This window comes from Chanodichthys erythropterus, chromosome 10 (assembly GCF_024489055.1).
Source record: "Chanodichthys erythropterus isolate Z2021 chromosome 10, ASM2448905v1, whole genome shotgun sequence".
NCBI lineage: Eukaryota > Metazoa > Chordata > Actinopteri > Cypriniformes > Xenocyprididae > Chanodichthys > Chanodichthys erythropterus.
Window position 1 is genome coordinate 34,638,030 of NC_090230.1, and position 25,510 is coordinate 34,663,539.

Consider the following 25,510-nt stretch of genomic DNA (forward strand, 5'->3'; position numbering starts at 1 on the left):
GAAAGACCACTTTTAGTTTTAGATTTGAGGGTAAACATTTTTACCCAACAAATGAAATGCAGCTTCTATGCAATTAAAAATACTAGAATATTCACATTGATTTAATGGTTTATAATTTGACTCTAAACCATAAAAAAAAAAAAAAAAAGAGCCAATTTTAAGAAGCCTGAAATGTAAACATTTGCAATTATTAAAAGTATATGCATTCAAGCAAATTGTAAATGACTCCAAAGATGAGACAGACAACAAAAATCAGGAATGCCAGAACTTTATTGAATGTTTAAGAGGAACAAAGGAAATGGGAATTGGTCTGATAATTTTCAAGACTCATATTAAACTTAAGCAGATTAATTGCCCCCACGAAGACGAAGGACCAGGTGGAGGGTGGACTCCTTCTGGATGTTGTAGTCAGACAGCGTGCGTCCATCTTCCAGCTGCTTGCCAGCGAAAATCAGACGCTGCTGGTCAGGAGGAATGCCTTCCTTGTCTTGGATCTTGGCCTTGACGTTCTCAATGGTGTCACTTGGTTCCACCTCAAGAGTGATGGTCTTGCCAGTCAGGGTCTTGACGAAGATCTGCATACCACCTCTCAGACGGAGGACCAGATGGAGGGTGGACTCCTTCTGGATGTTGTAGTCGGACAGCGTGCGTCCATCTTCCAACTGCTTGCCAGCAAAGATCAGACGCTGCTGATCAGGAGGAATGCCTTCCTTATCCTGGATCTTGGCCTTGACATTCTCAATGGTGTCACTAGGCTCAACCTCAAGGGTGATGGTCTTGCCAGTCAGGGTCTTGACAAAGATCTGCATACCACCCCTGAGGCGGAGCACCAGATGGAGGGTGGACTCCTTCTGGATGTTGTAGTCAGACAGTGTGCGTCCATCTTCCAGCTGCTTGCCAGCAAAAATCAGACGCTGCTGGTCAGGAGGAATGCCTTCCTTGTCCTGGATCTTGGCCTTGACATTCTCAATGGTGTCACTTGGTTCCACCTCAAGAGTGATGGTCTTGCCAGTCAGAGTCTTGACGAAGATCTGCATACCACCTCTCAGACGAAGGACCAGGTGGAGGGTGGACTCCTTCTGGATGTTGTAGTCGGACAGTGTGCGTCCATCTTCCAGCTGCTTGCCGGCGAAGATGAGACGCTGCTGGTCAGGAGGAATGCCTTCTTTGTCCTGGATCTTGGCCTTGACGTTCTCAATGGTGTCACTTGGTTCCACCTCAAGAGTGATGGTCTTGCCAGTCAGAGTCTTGACGAAGATCTGCATACCACCTCTCAGACGAAGGACCAGGTGGAGGGTGGACTCCTTCTGGATGTTGTAGTCGGACAGTGTGCGTCCATCTTCCAGCTGCTTGCCGGCGAAGATGAGACGCTGTTGGTCAGGAGGAATGCCTTCTTTGTCCTGGATCTTGGCCTTGACGTTCTCAATGGTGTCACTTGGTTCCACCTCAAGAGTGATGGTCTTGCCAGTCAGGGTCTTGACGAAGATCTGCATACCACCCCTGAGGCGGAGCACTAGATGGAGGGTGGACTCTTTTTGGATGTTGTAGTCGGATAGTGTGCGCCCATCTTCCAGCTGCTTGCCAGCAAAAATCAGACGCTGCTGGTCAGGAGGAATGCCTTCCTTGTCCTGGATCTTGGCCTTGACGTTCTCAATGGTGTCGCTGGGCTCAACCTCAAGAGTGATGGTCTTGCCAGTCAGAGTCTTGACGAAGATCTGCATACCTCCTCTCAGACGAAGGACCAAGTGGAGGGTGGACTCCTTCTGGATGTTGTAGTCGGACAGCGTGCGTCCATCTTCCAACTGCTTGCCGGCGAAGATCAGACGCTGCTGGTCAGGAGGAATGCCTTCTTTGTCTTGGATTTTAGCTTTGACATTCTCAATGGTGTCGCTGGGCTCAACCTCAAGGGTGATGGTCTTGCCAGTCAGCGTTTTTACAAAGATCTGCATCTTTACGCTAGGGAAAAAAAAAAAAAAACACAGTTAACTAAATACATAAAATCTAATTTTATATACTATATATAATGTATAATAATGTATACATCTTCAGATGCAAAAGCCTCCAAGTGCAATCTTATAAAGTTAACATTTTTAATCAAGCTTGTATGTTTGTGTGCAGTTATTTAAGTGAAAAGGACCTATTAATTGTCATTAAAATTAAATTACTGGACCTAAACATATGAGCTTGATAAAAATGCTCATTTCAGAAGAAAATTTTAGACAGCACTTAAGAGACTTTTGCATCTTATGTCTTTATCAATTATATTTATATATTGCATTGGTGAAAAACTAAAAAGTATATGTTTATTTAAGATCGTTAGACAAGCCTAGGAATTCTCTAGAAGGTTCCTCATAATAAGAGAAAAACAAAAGTTAGGTGAGCTCAGGCCATGAATACTGCTGACACAGCTGTGAGTCAGAGTGTAACAAACGGGCGATTGAAAAACAAAATGGCGACATTAACAGAAAATGGCCAGAGAAGAAACGCACTGAAACGGAATAAAAGTAGACAACCAAAGCGAGACATTAATACGAGTGTATTAATTCAACCGGAGAATTTTATAAATGAGGTGTCGACGGCTGACAAGATTTTTTTTTTTTTTTAATACGCAGATGAATTAAGAGACCCGACGACCTCACCGCCCAATTTCGCGGCCTAATTCGCCGCCAACTTAACGCGAACAAAAACATACAAAAACCCATCGACGTACAGTATAACGCTTAATCGCATTAAATTACAAAAACGGAAACTAAGTTACAAAAAAACAAAACAAATTTGGTCCTCAGAAACCACCAGGCCGGCTAGCATAAAAGCTAACACGTTAGCCCTTTCAAAAATATACGTTTATATATTCGACAAAAACTTCAAGTTAAATAAAATACTGTTGTTTTTAAGTAATGATATATCTGGCGTCGTTCGTGTATATTTTACATCATACTTACAAACAAATGTTCTTTTCTGGAAGAGCGCGGAGTGAGTGAGTCTCTTTTCTCTCGTCAGGGAAGCGGATCTATCTGAGTGCGCAAAACAAAAGATCCGACTATTTATACAGAACGCGCTGTATCCTTCCGCCGCTACGCCCGACGCACTATTTTTACAACTGCAGTTGTTGAATTTGAAAAATTGGTTTTATAGGAAACAATGACATGTGTGTTATGTTAACCATATACCAATGTTCATTTTATAAATTAGGTTTGTGGACGTAAAACAGATACATCTGTTTATTTGCTGTGCTTGTGGGGGGACCGGCGGAGGGATATGATGTACTGCAAACGGTTGGCTGTGATCAAATGTTTTGATAATGACACATACAGGCTTCAAAATAAATAACACATTGCTCGATTTCTATAAAATATATTTTATTGAAATAATTCACTTTAGAAACACTGAGTGTGTTTTGGCACTAGGGAAAGAAGAATGGCTCCATTTAATTTAACTAGGTCAGGAAAATGCAGGCTGGCACATAGCAACAGCATTCAGTGCGTCACCAAGCGCAACGTCACGCTTTTCTCTTTTCCCAAAACAAGAATTACAGTGTTCAGGAAATTCAGTTTAATTGAATGATGGTTAGCTTCCATCGATTTATACTCTTATGAGAACACTAGGAAGTAAATATAGATATCAGTCCAGTGTTTAATGTTCTTCTTGAGACTTGTTTAGTTAACATCAGTATATTGAATTTCAACACTGTGGTACATATAAAGATTTAATCACTTCATTATCTTAATGAATTCTGCAGATGTAAAAGGTGACACAGGAATAAAACCACAGCTATTGCACAATAATGATATTCCTCCTCATGTTGCTCTTCATCTTGTGAAATGCCTTCAAGGTGTTTGAAACAAAATGGTGAAGTTATCCAAAGCTGAACACAAGAATACATTGCAATCAATGCAACTCTGTTCATTTTCTTCCTCCTTTAGAATTTATCTTTGGAGATACCTGTCAAACAAGAAATGTTTTCAAAATGAGTACGGCTTATGCAAAACAACTAAAGACACACAGCAGCATATAATCATATACTTTTACAATGCCCACAGAAAGTATTGGGGGCATATAGGCCTAATATAACTGCTTTAGATAACAAAACACCAAAGCAAGTGACATCTCCACATAAGAGATGCTAGAAATGTTCTACAACTAACCTCTGCTTTTTTTTTGCAATGACTTTAAATCAGCTGAAGCCATCTTAACCTAGTAGCGTAACCACACGTCTAGTTCACATTAACTATGTTCTGCTAACCACAACCAGAAGTGGTTTTTCCATCATTTCAAACCTAACAAACATATGTTGGTTTGGCCTACATATTTAGGCCAAACCTGTTTAGCCTGAAATGTGTGCTTGTGCTGTCTCTCTTTCAAATAAATGACACTTGCTTGGATGTTTGTCATCTAACTCAATGACATTCAGACATGTAACCCTCTGGTCCTCTTCATTTAGGGGTCACATTTGGCTCCTTTGTGATCAAAAGTGACCGAAGCCTTGAAATGTAATATATTTTTATTCAATAATACTCTTTGGTTATTATTTAAAATTTTGAGGGTATTTTATGATACTATGCAATATTTATAAAATTTTTATTAGCTATTTTTCCACATTGAAAATAATACACTTTTTTTATTATTATATTTAAATTATTTTTCAATAGAGTGCCCCAGGGATGATGCGTTTTTGTAGGCAAAACCCGGAAGCGAGTTAGCATTTTAGAACTTCCGTTTCCAACGCCGTAAAGTCTATGGGTTTTTTGAATGGGTTTTTGCTAAATCGCCTGAAATAAGGTCTGTCGTTAATGAAGCCTCTAAATACTTATAACCCACTTGTGATTTTTAAAACTTTTACTGCGTCTTCAAATCGGCGGTTGCTAACAAATAGCTAAAAGGGACTACTTCCTTTGGCGGGGACTTTAGATGTCATCATAAAAAACGTGACATTTGGGCAGCATTTCTCATGAAAAAGTGGATAAGTATTCATACACAGCGCATATATAATCAGTGAGCATGTTTTTAAATAGAGTTGTTTTCTAAATAAAGTTTGAGGACGCTTGGTGGTGACGACGTTGATCCGCGACCATGGTGTGCTGTAGTCCGTTTATAGCCTACTGTTAGCCTTTTATATCTGACAACTTTATTTAGGCTTCAAAATCTATAAATGTTGTTAACTTGTAAAGATTATCTTGATAGACAAAACGTGTAAGTGTCATAACCCTTTGTTAAACACAGAGCTTATTTTCTGCGATTTTGGGAAAAATGCATAGGCTTTCAGTCGAAGGAACCCGTGCGCCGCTAACTTCCGGGTTGGCCTACAAAAACACGTCATCCCTGGGGCACTCTATTAAAGCAGTATTCCATGTTCCAAGGCATTTAAAATCCATTTTTTTGAAGGTAGATTAGTGCCATCTGATGGGAGTAAAAAAAGAAAAACTTGTGTAATGCCATGGTGTAACCCAAAGTCCCTTTAAGACAAGTCATTTCACTCGGCGGCCATCTTTGAAACGCCTCTCAGGCATCCTGGGCATCATGCAGCTCCTATCTCTTTGAATGGGGAAACATCAAATTCTCCAAAACTGTTCGCCAACCATATGATTATATTTCATATTTGAAATCACCAATGAAATCTAACAACAACCGGCTCATAAATTTAGTTTCTAAACGCTCGAATCATGACAAAAATCTGTATTTTTCAGGCTGGATCAAGCTAATGCGCATACGCAGACGCAGACCTGACTGTTTCTATAGAAACCGGTGATTCTAACTATGATTCTAACGGCCGCTAAAGTGACGCGATGACTTTACCAGTCGGCGATTGGCTCTTATTTAGAAGGCGGGACTTATTCCGCCATATTGCGCGTTACACTTTCTCCCATTCAAAACAATACAAGTGACACGTCTTGTGTTATTCTATAGTCTTTGGTGTAACCACTAGATTAGTTCTATATAAAGTGGCTTATAAGTTCTCTAGTGTTTTTTATAATAAAATACTAATATTATTACGTTGTGGATTTGTATTTATACTTAGACATTCTACTTACAAAGACTACTTTGTGTCAAGGTTTAGATTTTTTTGTTTAAAATGATTTGAAGTGTCAGTTTTTACATTAATTTTACTACAGTTAAACCTGAACACAGCGGAGGACGTTTTCTTACAACATCAAAATTCGATAAAAATGAACAGGTATTTTTTTATCACAGCTTAATAAATCTGGGTATGATTTGATTTCAATCTCTTATTTGACTCTTTGACTATTATTGTTACACTAGTTCATTTGTGTGTATAATAGTGTTGTACTGTGAGTGTGTGTCTCTGTTTTGTACACTTGTCTAACCTCTTCCTTGCTGTTAATTTTTTTTACTGCTTTGTGGTTGAAGTATTGTTTTTATTTCACACATTTGCAAAAACTTGCTCTGTTATAGTCACGCTAGTTCATATATATGTGTGTGTGTGTGTGTTGGGGGGGTGGATGTGTCTACTTTGTTGTGCACTTTTTTTCTGCACACAGTAGCTGAATTGTAGTTTGAACTAACAAAAGATTCTCTGAGTTTTCATATTTTTTTTGTATTTCCCATTGATTTCCTATGTCGGTCATTTTTGACCTTGCAGGAGCCAAGTGTGACTATTTTTTTTCCCAACCCTTTAACATATCCGAATCATGTCCATGATTTTTTTGTGTGTGTTCACATAGCTAACGCGACAAAAGTCACCAAGTGTCATCCCATTCCAATGAAGCAAAAAATTTAAAACTTTCAAAATGTAAATTTTTCAGTCATTTTTCACCGAAGAGGACCAGAGGGTTAAGTGTTTCTAAAATAGTTTTTGGGGTCAAAGTATGTTAAACAATCGAAAGCATGCACTCACTTGTGCCCATCTTTTCAGGTTTGTAGGAGCTTTAAAATCTCCTTTCAACACCTAAGAAAAAACATGGAAAAATTGGAAAGGACTTTATTACATTTACAAATAACGACACTCTTAGAAATAAAGGTTCCAATGTTTTTTGTTTGTTTGTTTGTTTGTTTTTTTGCAGTGATGCCATAGAAGAACCATTTTTTTTCTTAATGGAAAGGACATTTTAAAAAAGAACCTTTTGAAAAGTTTTATGCTACAGATGTTAAAGGGGTAGTTCACCCAAAAAAGACAATTCTGTCAATAATTACTCACCCTCATGTTGTTCCAAACTCGCAAGACTTTTGTTCATCTTCAGAACAGAAATGAAGATATTTCTGATCTAAAAGATTTTTGTCCCTAGGGATAAAAATGGAGCTCCATTGACAGCTATGCAATTGAAACTTCGATGCTTTAAAAAGTTCATAAGGAGATCGTAAAACTAATCCACATGAATTGAGTGGTTTAGTCCAAATTTCGATCACTTTATATGATGAACAGATTGAATTTAGGCTTTTATTCAATTATAAACATTGATCAGAGAACATAAACAGAACCTCAGCCAAACCTGCTTGATGAGAACAACCCCTTTGCCTGAAGCTCAAACATTCTATGTAACATGAGAATGAACCTCACTGGTTCTTGCATGCATCAAGCAAACATGCTTGAGCTTCCATTGGTTTACCACAACTGATGTAGATCAATGTTTATATGTGCATATAACCCTAAATTAAATCTGTTCACAATATAAAGCGATCGTGTCTCTTCAGAAAATTTGGACTAAACCGCTCAATTCATATGATCTCTTTATGAGCTTTTTGAAGCATCAAAGTTTCAGTTGCATAGGCTGTGAATAGAGGCCGAGGACAGAAATCTTTAAGATTGAATCAGAAAGATCTTCATTTGTGTTCTGAAAATGAACGTCATGAACGACGTGTCAACATGAACAACATGAACGGTTTGGAACGACATGAGGGTGAGTAATTAATGACACAATATTCATTTTTGGGTGAACTATCCCTTTAAAGGTTCTTCATGGAACCAGATTCCAATGAAGAACCTTTATATTTTACGAGTGTAGCAACTCTGATCGCATATCCTGTTAGGTCATATTCTTTGTTCAAACATACCCTTTGAGTATTGTTGATCACTTCAGGATCTGGTTGACCATAGTCTGGGGGATTGGCGTTGGGGTTGTATCCCAGCCTTCGGAGCATTGGAGCGATGTTATCCATGTCCTCCTGGACGTCTGCTGGGATGTGTCCGACCCATCTTGTGAGAGCTTCCAGGTTAACTGGCTTGATCACCTGATCCGTGGAGCGTTCGGTTCTTAAAAACAAAAGTGAGTGAGTATTGACAAGAAACAGTAGAATGCCTAAAACATGAAATGGAATTTCGCCCTACCTAGACAGTGATACCCCTCCTGGCTGGCCGATGGCCTCCTCATGGTGAAGCACCCCTTCATGCCACGGTGAATTCAGAAAACGCAGCACACGCTGCATGGTTGCTCGAGGCTTCAGCACCAGATCCTCATAGCGGACTGTCATACACCGCCTCTGGCCTACTGCCATACACTGGGAAAGCATCACTTCGATTGCATTGCTCCATTTAGTCAGACAGTCCCTGTAGCTGGACAGGTTGAAGCCACCGATAGTCACTCGTCTGGAGATCATCGAGTGCACAGACGCCCGGCCGTCTCTGAGCATTAGCAGGAATTTCGAGCTGGAAGGACAGATGATGACAGATGGAATGAGTAAAATATAATTTTTTCTGGCATTTGAACAACAACAAAAAGCAAAGCAATTATTTTAGACATTTTTTTATTTGAATATATTTTAAAATGTAGGGTAGGCCGGGGTAAGAAACCACACACACACACCTTAATTCTTTCCTCTGACCATAATTTAAATCTCATTTCAGCATTTTTGATGAATGGCTACGCTATTTTAAATTTGGTCATTTCATCTGAATATCAACATTTGTGAGATTTAGTCGGTCGAAACTGTTTTTGTGTCTCTGGAAAATAGTGATATGACATTGTATTATGTTGAATATCAAAGTTATTTGTGTCTGTTTGTTAATGAGGGATTTGTGGACACATTAATGTGTTTATATTTGTGGAGGAAAAGTTATAGTTTTTATTTGAAGTAAAAATAAAAATTAGACCCTTGGGGTAAGATGACCCACATCACTAGAATTGGCATGTTCACTCAAAAAAATGAATTTTTGGAATTAAAAGCAGTGTCAAGTGGTTCCACACAACAATTTGTACAAATAACAATTTAGTCGTATAAAGGAAATTCAAGTAAAGCTGCCAAAATTCCTTTGAGTAAATACAAATTATTTAAATTTGTCACTGTTACAAAATATTTAGATGTGCAGACTATTTAATAATGTTATGTTAAATTTATAAAAGTTTATTATGTAAGGTGAAGGCATTTATTGACTTAATTTACCTTATTAAATTAACTCAATAAAATATCTCCTGGAACAAACTGAATTTAATTGACAGCAGGAATTCCATCCAATAAACATGCATATATGAGTGCGCACAGCTTAAACAGGCGCCACTCTTCTGCATAATGATAACCACAAAATTCAGAAACATTACAGAAACTTCTCATAATGTTCTACATAACTGAACATTAAACACTAACATAAACAACATCTTTCCCTCAACACATCTCAAAAAAGTTGGGACAAGCCATGTTTACCACTGTGTGGCATCCCCTCTTCTTTTTATAACAGTCTTCAAACGTCTGGGGACTGAGGAGACAAGTTGCTCTTGTCTAATACAGGCTTCTAGTTGCTCAACTGTCTTAGGTCTTCTTTATCGCATCTTCCTCTTTATGATGCGCCAAATGTTTTCTATGGGTGAAAGATCTGGACTTTAGGCTGGCCATTTCAGTACCCGGATCCTTCTTCTACACAGCCATGATGTTGTAATTGATGCAGTATTTGGTCTGGCATTGTCATGTTGGAAAATGCAAGGACATTTAACTTTTCCGGCCTCTTATTGCTACCTGTCCCAACTTTTTTGGAATGTGTAGCTCTCATGAAATCCAAAATGAGCCAATATTTGGCATGACATTTCAAAATGTCAAACTTTCAACATTTGATATGTTATCTATATTCTATTGTGAATAAAATATAAGTTTATGAGATTTCTAAATTATTGCATTCCTTTTTTATTCACAATTTGTACAGTGTCCCAACTTTTTTGGAATTGGGTTTGTATTTTAAATACAATAGTTGATTTAGTATTTTACATTAATGACACTTTAAAAATATATTTTAAAAATATTAATAAGAATTACATCAAAAGTCATTTATACATTCTGAAAAAGTTTAGCTAGGGGGGCTTACCCAATGTAGGGGGTCAATTTATCCCAGTAGTGAGGTAAATTTTGTTCAACAACAACTAAATTAGCAAATGTTTCTTTTTCCTATAATAGCATATTGGCTGATGCATCATCATCCTGCACATGGTAAACTTATATATAAATATGCTACAATTTAAAAGTAAGTGCACATTGTTCTTAAGGAGGGCATCTTTCCCCATCTTATCCTAATATGTGACCCTGGACCATAAAACCAGTCATAAGTCACACAGGTATATTTTTAGCAATAGCCAACACTACATTGAATGGGTCAAAATTATAGATTTTTCTTTTATGCCAAAAATCATTAGGATATTAAGTAAAGATCATTTTGTACAGTTCCTACCATACATATATATATGAAAAATGTATTTTTGTGAGTGGATATGCATTGCTAAAGACTTCATCTGGACAACTTTAAAGGCAATTTTCTCAATATTTAGATTTTTTTGTGCCCTCAGATTCCAGTTTTTCAAATAGTTGTATCTCAGCCAAATATTGTCCTATCCATAAAGCTCATCTATTCAGCTTTCAGCTGATATATAAATCTCAAAACATTGACCCTTATGACTGGTTTTCTGGTTCATGGTCACATTTATTTCTGAATTTTCAGCATCATTACTCCAGTCTTCAGTGTCACATTATCCTTCAGAAATCATTCTAATATGCTGATATAGTTCTCAAGAAACATTTCTTATTATTATCAATCAGCCATTGTGTTGCCTTACCATAATTATTATTATTATTTTTTTTTCGGATTCTTTGATGAACAGAAAGTTCAAAAGAATACAATTTTTGAGAAATACATTTTTATTGGTTATAATGTAATAGTTTTTACTGTGGCTTTCAATTTAATGCATCACTGCTAAATAAATGTAGAGATATCTTACTTGGGAAAAATGTGTGACAGATAAAGTGAGCTCTTCAGTGTAAAGGGGTCTTTATTGCACAGCACTCGTGCAGGTTCTCCGTGACGTGCGATGACCTCCAGTATGAACGAGGTGGTTGCAGCGTCCAGCATCTCTTGACTGACCCCATCTTCCTCCAGAGCCCAGCGTTCCTCAGACTGCCTTCCCCAGCTCTGCCGCAGGGACAGAATCCTGGGGATCACCCGCGTCTCTTCCCCGCAGCGAATGTCAGGGTGGGCGTCTAGCATGACACGCATCAAGGTGGTCCCTGATCGTGGAACCCCACCCACGAACACAATTGGGGTTTTGTGATTATACCGATATTGTGTCTGGTTCCAGTTTCGAACCAGTATAGACACCACGTGAGTTCTGGGAACCTCTCCATAGCATGCCAGCACTCGAAATAGAGTCCTAGTAAGAGTACACGTTCCGAACACGGTTAGCAGGAGTACAACTGCCCGTTTGACTGAGAACCGCATCACTCTGAGGCATTGCCAGAGGAAAATGTTAAGTTTAAACACCGAATTGACTTCACTTCCTCTGTTGGCTACTTCTGCAAATATTTAGTTGTTAACTGCAAGATTACAGGAACTAGAGTGCCCTTTTGATTAATCAGATCCTATCTATGAATCAAACAAACAAACACATTCTTTAAAAATAAGATTTTTGCATATTAAAAAGAAGGTGGTTTATGACACATGCATGACATGCACAGGAAATATGGGCTGCAGGTAGAGCTGAAAAAAAGATAATGCACCGATAAAGTGACATGAAACGAGATTAATTCAACACAATACGCACAACACATTACGGAGATGATTAACTCACCTTCACAAGACAAACAATGAACATTGCATGAACTCAAGGCTTAATGCTCTGCAGTGTAGTCAAATAGGCAGAACGCACGAAGAGGAAGTGAACGCAGTTTAAAAACAGACTTATCAGTTGAGATCTTTCCTGAGAGCCACAAGATTACTACCAGAAACTTGAAACATTTTTCTCTTTTCCTGTGTCTCTGAGCATCAAACGTGCTAAATCTTTGCTGAATGTTTGTTTGCTTAAAGTTGTAGGCTATAAAACGTTCAAATGTGAAAGTAATGCGACCACTTAACACTTTCAAAAGATTATAAAAACATTTAAAGGAAATGGGTGTACTGAGAAACCAGAAAAGGTGTGAAACTTTGACTGGCTGGATGTTTCCTGTGCTGACATACTCATAAAATGTTATTGCTTGCAGATTGCTTTTTAATAGTTTGTTTATAACTTAAATATCTCAGAAGATTCCTCAGCAAAGACACAAATACTGACATACAGTAAAAAAGAGCTATACATATAATATATATATGTACTGAATATAAATATGAATGTAGATTTGAGCTATAAATTTGAATGCAGAAGTAGATTTCCCCTACTCAAGTTTCTCAATGGGTTCAAGTTGGTCACAAATTCACCATGTTAGCCAACATGCAGAAAGCTGCTTAGTATGATTTCTCTGACTGCTGTGATTCATCGATCCTAACACTATTGACAATGAAGTGCATCAGCTGGGTTCCAGAAGTAAAAACTCATTCATTTTCTGCATTAGAAAATTGATTTTGAATTCTAACTTATATAAACCTTTAAAGACAGAACTACTGTGAGCTATGAGGTTGTTAATCGTATTCGCTTCACTTCTTCAATTTATGTAAATAATTATGTTTAAAGCTGCAGTCTGTAAATATTTTGGGTTAAAAATGATCCAAAATAAATTTTTGAGCTAGTACATAACCTGGCAGTGTTCAAAACTATCTCCTTACCGTAGCCCGATTTATTTTTATAATAAAATTGGTACTGGTGGGTTTCCGCGGGAAATTCGAGCATGCTGCTGTTTGTCTTTGCGTCATTACGTCACGACTGTTTACATAAAGGAATCCCAGCTAGTAGACTATATGGAGATTCACCCATGGTCAAAAGCAAATAACTTCAGACTGCGGAGTGGCTACAGAAATTGAAATCTACAGGTAACACTAATACACACTAAATACACATGCAATGCTGATGTTGTTAGCATTAACAATTATTTGAGAACAAAGTATAACAATAATAATTTGCATGGTTTGACATGATCCGAGCTAAGAGATCATTAAATCACCATTGGCAGCGCAATTTATTGTAACGCTTTTTTTCTCAGTTGGTCTGAATAAAAGTGGCAGACATGTTACTTAAAGGGATAGTTCACCCAAAAAAGCAGACTTTGTTTCTTCAGTAGAACACAAATGATGATTTTTAACTCCAACCGTTGCCATCTGTCAAATAATGGGAGTGAATGGGAACTCGAACAATAAGAGTCGAAAAAACTTGCTTAGACAAATCCAAATTAAACCCTGCGGCTCGTGACGACACATTGATGTCCTAAGACACGAAACGATCGGTTTGTGCAAGAAACCGAACAGTATTTATATCGTTTTTACCTCTAAAACACCACTATGTACTATGTTAGTGGGGTCTGATCGCACTCTGACAACGGCAGTGATGTCTCGCGCTTATACTTCAATGAGTGCGAGACATCACTTCCGTTGTCAGAGCGTGATCAGACCTCACTAAGCGAGTGCTGAACGCAGTTGGACATAGCGGTGTATTAGAGGTAAAAAATGATATAAATACTGTTCGGTTTCTCGCATAAACTGATCGTTTCGTGTCTTAGGACATCAATGTGTCATCACGATCCGCAGGGACTAATTTGGATTTGTCTGTGCATGTTTTTTACGACCCTTATTGTTCATGTTCCCATTCACTCCCATTATTTGACTGACAGACGGCAGCGGTTGCAGTTAAAAATCATCTTTTGTGTTCGACTGAAGAAAAAAAGTCACCTACATCTTGGATGCACTGGGGGTAAGCAGATAAACATCAAATTTTCATTTTTGGGTGAACTATCCCTTTAAGGGACTTTCACACCAAATGGTTCTAGGAACTTAGTTCTAGGAATTAGCCACTAGGATATTTCCCTAAATACTAATTTCTCCCCCGGGCCATGTCCCTGGTTGCATTCGCACTGGATATAGGAACTGCAAAGCAGCCGACAGCGGCGTCTTTAAGCGCGGCATTTACAAACGCTAAAAACCAGTGAATGGAGAATGCCGCCAGACCGCCTTCCATATTCAGTGTTTGAAGAAAGTGTAAAATTCTTGCAGTTCACAAAGCTTATGCTACGTCTTCCCTATTCGTCCCTATTCCCTATACGTCCAGCCAGTTTACACTTTCTTCGTAACTTGAAAACAGAACGCGTTCTGGCGGAAGCTAGATATTTCACTTCATAACTTGTTAAATATGGATGTTTTTATTACACAAATGCATCGCTTTGTTTTAACCCCCCGGAGCCATGTGGTGTACGTTTATGATGGATGGATGTGGATGGAGACACTTTCTTCAGCTCATACTTGTTGGTCCCACTCACTGCCATTATAAAGCTTGGATGCGTCAGGATATTTATTAATATTTCTCCAGTTATGTTCATCAGAAAGAAGAAATTCATGTACACCTAGGATGGCTTTAGGGTGAGTAAAGCTTGGGCTAATTTTCTTCTGAAAGTGAAATAATCCTTTAAAACCATTTAGTACATAGTCTTATATCTTTGTCTTTTTGTCAGATTTTCAAGAATTTTTTTGCTTCAAATCGAAGTTTGTAATTTTGTGTTTCACCTCATAGCTGATTTTCTTGGTTCATGGCTTATAAATCTTTAACAAAGACTATTTTTAAATCCCTGTGTGAAAAAAATGAATTGAAAAAAAATACTTCCAGAACCAGCGACGCTGAAAAAGGGGGAGGGCGCTAATGCACTTTACAGACAATGGACCTTTTTTCCCTACAAAATGTGACCGTAATGAGTGAGTTTGAGACTTGGCTTTTCTTAAGAGAAACATCTGAAATGCATGAGACTCTCCATATTAAAGAGATTTAATTTGTACATTTTCTTTCCAATAGGCAGATTTTGTCACAAATTTGTAATCAGTGGAGCATAAATGCCCGATTTCTGTCAGATCTCTTTTAAAATACAAGCCTTTAATAAAATCAGGACACATCAGGGTTAGAAAAGATTTAAATGAATTTATTTTTCACATTTCTTTAGAGAAATCAGTTACATTTTTTTTTTTCTTGATCTCCAAAATGAAGTATTTATTAAACAGCAGAGAACATTTCACATATACTTCAAAATAAATACATCATCTGGTCTCTGCTGCAGTAGGACATCACTTGCAGGGGGAAAAAATACTACTTTAAAACCTGCACTACAAACTGCTCTAAGTACAAAGACTTAAAAATGACAGCAGGCAGGACGTGCCACAGACAGACAGACACAGGACGGCGCCACCACAACGCCTTTAAATCGGAGCAAAGGGCTTCACGTACGTCAGGGTTTGACTGTTCCATAAGTCACGGTATTGAGGCAAAAGAACACTGTGCAAACCCATCACTTGTTTTTTTCCACTCACTTGTCACATCACACACACTCACACACAAACACACGCACGTTTGTGAATGGCTGAATGAGAACCTCCGGCTGTGAGTGCATCCGTGTTGAGTCACATGTTGTACAACCACAGGCCGAACGATCTCTGCACTGATACTTCCTGTTTCACAGACTCTTTCCCTTCACGCCCCTTTCTCTCTCTCTCTCGGCTAATAAGCGCCCTTTCCTCTGGAGGTTGGGGAGGTGGGGAGAGTGGAACTGTCAGGATCTATTTACATCACTTCCTCTTAGAGCTTGAGCAATACGGGACGTGTCTGTGGGCCTCTTCATATGGACACCTCATATTCTCTCGTGTCCTGCAGAGAATAAACACAAGAGATACTGTGAGAATTACATGTATGTTAGCATTATGGAGCATCTTGCAGTGCTTGAGCATGCAAAAACCTCATTGCAACCACAGGTGGTGTTGTTCTACTAGGTGATTTCCTGGACCTTGTTATGTGGTTCAGGATGATTGGTTAGGCTGCGTTTTGGTTTCCAGAGCTTTTCTATGTACAGTAGCTGCTATAGTGTTCTGAGAGGTTGCCAGGGGAGTGCTATGTGGTTTTGGATGGTTGCTAGGAAGTTGCTAGGGTTTTAGAGTTAGTGGTTTCTCGGATGTTTTGGGTGATTGCCAAGACTTATACAGTTGCTAGGGTGGTCTGGGAAGTTGCCAGGGAAGTGCTATGTGGTTCCTAAGGGGTTTTAGATGGTTGCTAGGGAGTTGCTAGGTGGTTGCTGGAGTTTTTTGGGAGTTGCCAAGTGGTTTCTCAGATGTTTTGGATAATTGCCAAGACTTATGTGGTTGCTAGGGTGCTCTGGGAAGGTGCCAGGGCAGTGCTATGTGGTTCCTAAGGGGTTCTAGATGGTTGCTAGGTGGTTGCTAGGGTTTTCTGGGAGTTGCTAAGTAGTTTCTCAGATGTTTTGGATGATTGCCAAGACTTATTTGTTTGCTAGGATGCTCTGGGAAGTTGCCAGGGCAATGCTATGTGGTTCCTAAGGGGTTCTAGATGGTTGCTAGGTGTTTGCTAGGGTTTTCTGGGAGTTGCTAAGTGGTTTCTCAGATGTTTTGGATGATTGCCAAGAATTATGCGGTTGCTAGGATACTCTGGGAAGTTGCCAGGACAGTGCTATGTGGTACCTTAGGGGTTCTTGGTGGTTGCTAGGAAGTTGCGAAGTGGTTGCTGGGGTTTTATCAGAGGTTTTGGATGATTGCCAAGACTTATGCAGTTGCTAGGGTGCTCTGGGAAGTTAGCAGGGCAGTGCTATGTGGTTCCTAAAGGGTTCTAGACGGTGATATGTGGTTCCTAAGGGGTTCTGAGTGGTTGCATGAACATTTGGGAGGATGGCCAGGGCTTTTCTATGCATTTGCTAGGGTCCCCTGGGAGGTTTCCAATGTGGTGTTATGTTGCTATGGACTTGCTAGGTGGTTGTTCAGATGTTTTGGATAATTTCCAGGACTAGGGTTCTCTGGGAGGTTGTGAGGGTAGTGCCATGTTGTTCACAAGGGGAGCAAGATGGTTGCTAAGAAGTTGCTATGTGGTTTCTATGGTGTTCTGGGAGGTTTCAAAGGTGGTGATATGTTTCTATGGAGTTGCTAGGTGGTTGTTCAGATGTTTTGGATGATTGCCAGGACTAGTGTTCTCTGAGAGGTTGCCAGGGTAGTGCCATATAGTTCACAAGGGGAGCAGGATGGTTGCTAGGGAGTTGCTATGTGGTTTCTATGGTGTTGTGGAAGGTTGCCAAGGTGGTGATATGTTTCTATGGAGTTGCTAGGTGGTTGTTCAGATGTTTTGGATGATTGCCAGGACTAGGATTCTCTGTGAGGTTGCCAGGGTAGTGCCATGTTGTTCACAAGGGGTGCAAGATGGTTGCTAGAAAGTTGCTATGTGGTTTCTATGGTGTTCTGGGAGGTTTCAAAGGTGGTGATATGTTTCTATGGAGTTGCTAGGTGGTTGTTCAGATGTTTTGGATGATTGCCAGGACTAGGGTTCTCTGAGAGGTTGCCAGGGTAGTGCCATGTAGTTCACAAGGGGAGCAGGATGGTTGCTAGGGAGTTGCTATGTGGTTTCTATGGTGTTGTGGAAGGTTGCCAAGGTTGTGATATGTTTCTATGGAGTTGCTAGGTGGTTGTTCAGATGTTTTGGATTGCCAGGACTAGGGTTCTCTGAGAGGTTGCCAGGGTAGTGCCATGTAGTTCACAAGGGGAGCAGGATGGTTGCTAGGGAGTTGCTATGTGGTTTCTATGGTGTTGTGGAAGGTTGCCAAGGTGGTGATATGTTTCTATGGAGTTGCTAGGTGGATGTTCAGATGTTTTGGATGATTGCCAGGACTAGGGTTCTCTGAGAGGTTGCCAGGGTAGCGCCATGTAGTTCACAAGGGGTGCAGGATGGTTGCTATGAAGTTTATATGTGGTTTCTATGGTGTTGTGGAAGGTTGCCAAGGTGGTGATATGTTTCTATGGAGTTGCTAGGTGGTTGTTCAGATGTTTTGGATGATTGCCAGAACTAGGGTTCTCTGTGAGGTTGCCAGGGTAGTGCCATGTTGTTCAAAAGGGGTGCATGACGGTTACTAAGAATTGCTAGGTGGTATCTAGGGTGTTCTGGAGGGTTTCCAAGGTGGTGATATGTGGTTCATAAGGGGTTTTGAATGGTTGCTAGGCTTTGTCATGCGGTTGCTAAGGTATTCTAGGAGACTCTCACCCCTCCAGTCTCGTAGAGGGGGTTGTCAAACTCGGTTTCCACCGTGATTTGGCTGTAGGGATGCGGATACATCAGAGGAAGCCTCAGGTTTGAATGATAACGGCATCTGAGGAACACAGAAAAGTGTTTGACAGGGGTTCAAACCCAGCATATGTTCTCTCGTTTCAGCAATGGACAATCATAGTGTTCTCCCACCCACGCATATCATTTCACTTCAAGCCATTAAATGCTTTATGAAGAAACCAATCTCATTTCCACAACATTATTAGTACAAGCAGCTTTGAGTAGTCTATTAAATGAGCAACAAAACATGTAACTGCTCATGAACAATGGCAGCTGTTTACTGTTTTACAATAGAGTGCAACATTCGGGAAGTAAAAACTCCATTCATTTTCCTCATAAGGAAACTGATTTTGAACTATAACTTAAAAGCTTTAAAGACAGCCCTACTGTGAGCTACGAGGTTGTAAATCCATGGTATTTGCTTTTGCTGAAGCCGTCACCCCGCATTATTCCAGCTTATTTTTTAAAATAATCATGTTTAACTGTGGAATTCCCGGTAGAAAAATTACATTAGCCATAATGCTGTACAGAAAGTTACACAAATCATAGAGTCAAAATAGGCTAAACACGCCAAAAGATCTTGTTAGCTTGCCCACTCCCATGAAACACTGCTTCATGGGATTATAGTTCTTTCCCTCACTAAAGCCATTAAGTTCACAGTCTTGTACCTTTGTCTTTTTGTCCAATTTTCAAAAACTTTTTTGCTTCAAATCAAATTTGTAGTACTGTGATTCACCATGTAGCTGATTGCCTTGGTTCATGGCTTATATAACTCTTTAACAAAGACTATTTTAAAATTGAATGAAAAAATACTTCTGGAACCAGCACTGCTGAAAAAGGGGGCAGGTGCTAATGCACTCTATAAGTAATACTTTACACAATATATTGCTCACCTTGTGACATAGATGTAGGCTCCTCCCAGTAAAACAGACACTAACAGCACCAGGATAAATATTGCTAGAGCCATACTTCCCCCATCAAAAGAAGAGTCTGCTGCAGCTTCAGCCACTAGACAGGATACAAAGATAAAATACGTTAATAATTAATTTTCGCATGCTTTTCCCACAACAACAACAATGAAACTTTATAAAATCTCTCTGATAACAAGTGTAAGAAGAGGATAAATGAGTTAGATTAGAGCTGCATGATTCAGGATTAATTGAGAATCACATTTTTTTTTTTTCTGAACAGACAACTAAAAATAATATGTAATTTACTAGAGGTTCTGACAAAATGTTCATTGCTGTAGTAGTCTATTTATAAAATGTATACATTTTTAATTTGAATTAATTATTTAAACAAAAATTGATTTGAATGAATGATTCAATGACTTGGAAATATTTCAATTGTTTCATTACTGGATCAATCGTTTTTGAACAAATCTCTTGAATGAATGATTCAATGACATACATTTTTTGTCACTTGTCGCCACCTACTGGCAAAATGATGTAATTGATACAATCCTTATTTGAAGCACAAAGTTACTTTCAAAAGGATTTGCTCTATTTTGATCACTTCTGTAGACATCAGTGTTTATATCCAAGCTATAAACTTTTATCCAAGTTCTTCTGTGATAATATGAATATTTGTAACACAGAAATAACGAAACTGTGTGGTTGAAAAGATTGTTTGTGATGCTGTTTCATATCCATACATGACATTTGCTCTCTCTGGGTCAGCGACACACCAACGCAGATCTGAATGCTTGATCGTACTTGTCAAAGCGTTAATAGACAGGAGAATTGTTTTCATTTAGGAATGAGATTGCATGGGTGTTTGAATCGATATCACAATCTTTTAACAATTAATCGTGCAGCTCTAACTTAGATACAATCTATAAAATTAAAACCATTGCTTACAGTACATTAGTACATTACACAATAAAACTTACCCTCTAATGCATGATTGCCAGAACATTCATGATTGGCTGTAAATATGAGGGAAAAAATCATATACATTTCAGCTTTGTATATAATAATATAATAAAACAATAACAGTGTCATGTATGGTCAATGTAGAATTCATATCACAGATATTTAAAAATTTTCTTAGAATATTCATTAAATATCTGTTATGCACTGCAGCTTCATTAGGGCATGCAATTGCTGGGATCAACAGTATTTTTTGAAATGTTAAAAAAAAAAGTATTTTTTTTTATAACAGAAGAAAAAATTCATCTTGGTATAAGGAATAAACCCCTTATATACATGCTAATTCTCTGTAAATATCTTTTCTTACCTCTGCAAAGAGGTAATGGACCACTCCAAAATGAGGGATTTCCCAGAATGCACTTGATGGCCATCTCCCCAATGAGCTCATAGCCTTGGTAGCACATGAAGGTTAGAGACTCTCCCGGTAGGTAAAGCCTTTTAGACAATATCTGGTAGCCGTTATCAGGAAGGCCAGGATTCTCACAGGACACGGACTCTTCCGCTATTATACAGAGAAAGAAATAAAGTCAGGAATAATTGAGGGATTAAAAAGAGATTTAAATATAAAACATAAGTTGGAACTCACAAACGCAATGTGGCAAGCGAGACGTCCAAACAGGGGTGCCGGGTTCTCGACCATAGCAAGTGAGTGTGGCGCCACCCTGCAGGATGTATCCGGGAATGCAGCTATACTGGATAGTGGTGCCAACCAAGAGTTTGGGATCAGACAGAGTGCGTGTTGAGTGCTCCACGTGTCCAGGGTCTGTGCAGTACATAACTATTGAGGGGAAGGGAGGAAAAAGAGACAAAAATGAGAAGGATGACATTTGAATCTGCTGAAAGTAAAAGTTATTCAGACTCCAGTTAGCAAAGACATCCAACAATGCTGGACTCACTCTTCTCACAGAATGGAGGCTGGGTGTTCCAGCTTAGGTCCACCTGACAGGTCAAGGTTTCACTGCCCACGAGGTCGTACCCTGGGTCGCACTGATATGTGATACGGGCTCCGCGCACCAGCGCTGCATGAGACGTGGTCTTCCAGCCGTTCTGGATCTCAGGTAGATCTGGACACGAGTCATTGCGTGATACCTCTGAAAAACAGGGGTAAAATGGTTAGCCTCTTCTATTCCTCACACATAAGTTACAGATTTGAAATTTTTTGTGCATAATCTGTTTATTCAATTTTTAAAATATTAACAGGATTTCGATACTTGAGGGGGCAGTCGTGGCCTAACGGTTAGAGAGTCAGACTGCTAACCCGAAGGTTGCGGGTTCAAGTCTCAATACTGGCAGGAAATGAATGAGGTGCACTTGAGCAAGGCACTTGACCCTCAATTGCTCCCCGGGCGCCACAGTAAAAATGGCTGTGTGCACACACATGCTTGTACACTACGGAACAATTAGAAGTTATATGTTTATATTCCACAATTCCACAATTGTGAGATATAAACTTGGAATTACAGGGGGAAAAAGTCAGAATTGTGAGATAAAAAGTCACTTTTACCTTTTTTCTTTTTTATTCCACAGTGGAATGAAGCTTCAATACAGTACCTACACATTAGATTAGCCGTAAGAGGTATGTTATTACTTAAGATTTTTTGTCTAGCAGATGATAAGTCCCATCTACATTGATTAAAGAAGGGATCTGAGTCATAGAGATCAGAAGATCATTTAAATAAAGAATATAAAATCAGGGTGGGTTTTATTGACCCAGGCCAGTAAGTAACAACCCAGAACAATCTGGTGACCACACAGAGCACCCACAACAACATCCTAGCATCTCGGAGGGACTTATGCATGGGCAAGCACCACTCACTCATTTTTAGGAAATGTAAAATCTAGTTTTATATTATTTTTGGCCTTTTTGGAATCAAAAAGTCAACTTGAACTTGCTTCGCCCACACGAACATGTCAGCTGGGTGTGTAGGAGCATGTGCGCTAACCGCTAGGTCAGAGATCTGACAATTTTACTCCTTTATTCATAAGATTTCAGATCTTGTAGCTGGCAAAAGAATTATAAATAAATGTAAAAGGTCTGAGCAAATGAATGTTTTATTTAAAGGCTTTTTTCAACAGATGAATTATTTTTAGCATGGCTGGATGTTCATGTATGATGTTAGCGCAGTGCTAATGGGGTTTTCTTTAGATTCCACATGCATTCAATTCATGAGCAGTTTGATTATGAGCAAATCAGCCGCCATTATGAATTCATAGGGCATCAGTGACCTTTATTCTCCTGGGAACTTTATCCTCTACCATTATACAAACATAAAAAGAGTATCTCTGTCTCTTTAGTTCAAGCCATTACTGGAGATTGCATGCGTGTGTGTGTGTATCCTATGGGAGAGGATAGAGACAAAGCTAAATGTGAATGAATGAGGGCAGCCAGGAGAAAAGGAGGAGGAGAGAGTGATGGGAGATTTCAGAAGCTGAAAATAGTTGCGCCTGTGAAAAAAAACAAAAAAAAAAACATCGATTGAAATGCATGCCGACCACTTGAGAACATAATGGATCGGTTGAAGTAATTTGAAAAGAAATAGTTGCATTGAGACTCTTTGTGAGATTGTGAGACTCAAGCCAGACTGAAAGTTTGCGTATTAAGCTTGTCTTTAAAAGTGGGAGGTGGGAAATTAAATTCTGTGACAGACTAATTTCATTCAGCCAGACATTTGGCTATCAACAAAGTCTGGCCCACTTTTGTTATTGTTAACTAAAACTAAAAGCTAATATAAATATTACATAAAAAAAAAAAAAAAAAAACTAAATGGGAAATGTTGGCAACTAACTGAAATAAAACACTGTAAAATATAAAATATGTATAATACAGTATTTATTGATTATTTTATTAATTCTTATAAATACATTTTTCTTATAATATATATCTTAATTATGTATGAAATATTATATATATATATATATATTCAATGGAAATATTATGTATCTAATAATATCTAATAAATATAATTATAATTATATTTATTAAACAAAAATAAAAAATAATTTATTTATAATGAATTAGAAATATTTACTCTGCAACTAACTGAAATAAAATATGGTTAAGTACTAAAATTATTAAAAATAAAATTACATACAGTTAAAAAAATAATAATTAGAAAATAATATTAGAGTATATAAGGGTTCTCAAAGATATTTTACATATTATACAAACAAAACTCTTCAGCTCCAGAGGAAACACTCTTCTTGCCATTTCTTTGCAATATGCATGAGACTGAGTCTAATTTATGCCTTTTAACTGTTAGCTCGAGTGTCCTTACCCATGTAGTTGATGATAAAACCCTCACCCTTCCCAAAGACCAGGCCGGCTGGGTCTGAATGGAAGGTAATGGTGAGGTCAGGGGTCGAGGAGGACATCTTAAACGGGCTGGTGCCCCCAACAAACTGGCCCAATATACGCGTTGTGACCTCATCTCCATCCAAAATGGTTAGCATATCACTGTCGCTCAGATTCAAGCTAATGAGAGAGAAGGATAGAGAGAGACAGTGGGCGAGAGGTGAGTGGTGTGGGAGGAAATGAGAAAATGAACGAGTCATTCAAACGGTTTGGTGAGTCATCACATCCAGCAGGTCTGTGGGTTTCATTGGATTTCAGCAGCAGCTTGACGCATCAGCCACCAGAACAGCTAAACCAGCAGACTCAGAACATAATGTTCCAGATGGACTTACAGCTGCACGTCCAGCAGGACACGTTTATCCTCGCCGGCGTGAATCCTCCAGCTGCAATCTTCACCCTCCCCGTACCATTCGGGCCAGTTTGGGGACAGAATAACGCCGCTGGGGCTGGACAGGTCACCGCCACAGAGAGCTGCAGAGAGTCGACAGACACATGTCACATTGATTTCTCTGTCACATAGTTGTCTGTCTCATGATTCAGTGGAACAAATTTTTATATATTAGATAGAGAGATAGATAGATAATATATTAAGGGTGTCACAAGATTAAAATGTGACAAGATTTCTCGCCGAGGTGAAAAGCTGTCTCGCGATATTGCCATGACAGAGTGTGAGGGTGAAATTAGGACAGAATACGCCACCGCTATGTTTACATTACACATCCACTGTCGTTTTGCTTTTTAAAAAACATTTAATTCAGTTGGATCACTTCAGTCCCATACAGCCCATCCAACATGAGCAGCAGAGTTGTACATAGTGCAGCAGGAATCAGAGTTCACTGATCACATGACAAGAGCATGTGATGAGATGACTGACAAGACCATGGCAGAGGATTTGTTGCACAAGAGTGCAAGTGTCTGACAAATGTCTTATCATGTAGAATGTGCGCTCAGCACCGCCGCACCCTATTCACAGAGTACGCACGATCAAATCGAAAGCGAAAGTAAAACACAAGCGCACACTCAACGCGATTTCAATATCCCACATTTTGAAAGCGGCTCCCTGGTGCATCAAATATCTCCCAATATGAAAGCTATCTTACGCTGGTGTAGTTGTACTTTGATTATGGTTGCACTTATTTTAAGAGAAAACTGTGTTATTCATTTTTATTTATACTGTTCTTATTTCTATGATCAATTTGTGGAAAGGAGTTCAGTTAGGAGGTCAAAAGTTGTAGAAGCTCATAAATCATGTACAGTAAGGTCTGAGAGACTCATATGAAATCATGCAGGAGAGAAGTCAGTCTGCTGAGTTTGTGCTAAAACCTTTAACAGTGCTTGAGTATTGTCTTTTACTGCATATGATAATTCATACTCAGAAAGTAGAACTGAAATAACATTCATTACATGATAGTTAAAACATTTCAAATGCATCTGCGGACTATTTTTCTAGTCATGCATTTCATCATTGAGGATTTCTTAAAAATACTGTGTAAAAATCTTGTCTCGTTCTCGTGAACTCAGTTTCGTTTCTTGTCTCGTGAGCCAACTGTCTCACCCCTAATATATATATATATACATTGCATGTAAAAGCGATAACAAGCATGTGTAATACATCACGTGAAGTTGACCAGTGTTATGCTCAGCTGTTATCTATTACAACCTATTGTCAGTCACAGAAAAACTAATTTATCCCATCTAAAGATGAATTACATCTAGGTTAAATATAGGGCAATAACTAATACTCATCGACTACTGATGATTAGGCCGTCATGAAAATATTCATCAGCCTAGCAGCAAAAAATATGAAA

At 38.8% G+C, this 25,510-nt stretch overlaps 3 protein-coding genes across 4 annotated transcripts in view; all 3 read right to left on the bottom strand.

The window, feature by feature from the left end:
- Nucleotides 1–257: 257 nt before the first annotated feature.
- Nucleotides 258–3,091, bottom strand: ubc (ubiquitin C). Its single transcript, XM_067397507.1, has 2 exons — nt 2,943–3,091; nt 258–1,956 (listed from the first exon to the last, which is right to left on the bottom strand). The coding sequence occupies exon 2, from the start codon at nt 1,947–1,949 to the stop codon at nt 348–350; it is 1,602 nt and encodes a 533-aa protein (XP_067253608.1). The 5' UTR covers nt 1,950–1,956; nt 2,943–3,091; the 3' UTR covers nt 258–347.
- Nucleotides 3,092–3,372: 281 nt separating this feature from the next.
- tpst2 (tyrosylprotein sulfotransferase 2) lies at nt 3,373–12,273 on the bottom strand. 2 transcript variants are annotated; one of them, XM_067397509.1, is made up of 6 exons: nt 11,994–12,273; nt 11,148–11,902; nt 8,282–8,599; nt 8,008–8,206; nt 6,854–6,904; nt 3,373–3,942 (listed from the first exon to the last, which is right to left on the bottom strand). In XM_067397509.1, the coding sequence occupies exons 2-6, from the start codon at nt 11,642–11,644 to the stop codon at nt 3,904–3,906; spliced, it is 1,104 nt and encodes a 367-aa protein (XP_067253610.1). In that variant the 5' UTR covers nt 11,645–11,902; nt 11,994–12,273; the 3' UTR covers nt 3,373–3,903. The 2 variants fall into 2 exon arrangements, with proteins under 2 accessions (XP_067253610.1, XP_067253609.1); XM_067397508.1 differs by having other exon boundaries at nt 11,148–12,273.
- Nucleotides 12,274–15,382: 3,109 nt separating this feature from the next.
- The window catches only part of LOC137028556 (seizure 6-like protein), a 48,507-nt gene continuing 38,379 nt past the window's right edge, over nt 15,383–25,510 (bottom strand). Inside the window, exons 9-17 of the mRNA XM_067397505.1 lie at nt 24,035–24,173; nt 23,626–23,822; nt 21,247–21,441; nt 20,937–21,128; nt 20,658–20,852; nt 20,311–20,346; nt 19,313–19,427; nt 18,357–18,462; nt 15,383–15,971 (exon numbers count right to left, since the gene is read on the bottom strand). Of these exons, the coding sequence (XP_067253606.1) occupies nt 15,942–15,971; nt 18,357–18,462; nt 19,313–19,427; nt 20,311–20,346; nt 20,658–20,852; nt 20,937–21,128; nt 21,247–21,441; nt 23,626–23,822; nt 24,035–24,173 (1,205 nt within the window). The 3' untranslated portion in view covers nt 15,383–15,941. The remainder of the gene's footprint in view (nt 15,972–18,356; nt 18,463–19,312; nt 19,428–20,310; nt 20,347–20,657; nt 20,853–20,936; nt 21,129–21,246; nt 21,442–23,625; nt 23,823–24,034; nt 24,174–25,510) is intronic.

Bases quoted from the DNA above. Each gene is read 5' to 3' on its own strand.
- ubc (XM_067397507.1), bottom strand. From the start codon at position 1,949: ATGCAGATCTTTGTAAAAACGCTGACTGGCAAGACCATCACCCTTGAG.
- tpst2 (XM_067397509.1), bottom strand. From the start codon at position 11,644: ATGCGGTTCTCAGTCAAACGGGCAGTTGTACTCCTGCTAACCGTGTTC. The intron at 8,600-11,147 runs GTAAGATATCTC...CTGTCCTTCCAG, and splicing joins CTGTCACACATTTTTCCCAA to CTCGAAATTCCTGCTAATGC. The intron at 8,207-8,281 runs GTAGGGCGAAAT...TTTGTTTTTAAG, and splicing joins GGAGGGGTATCACTGTCTAG to AACCGAACGCTCCACGGATC.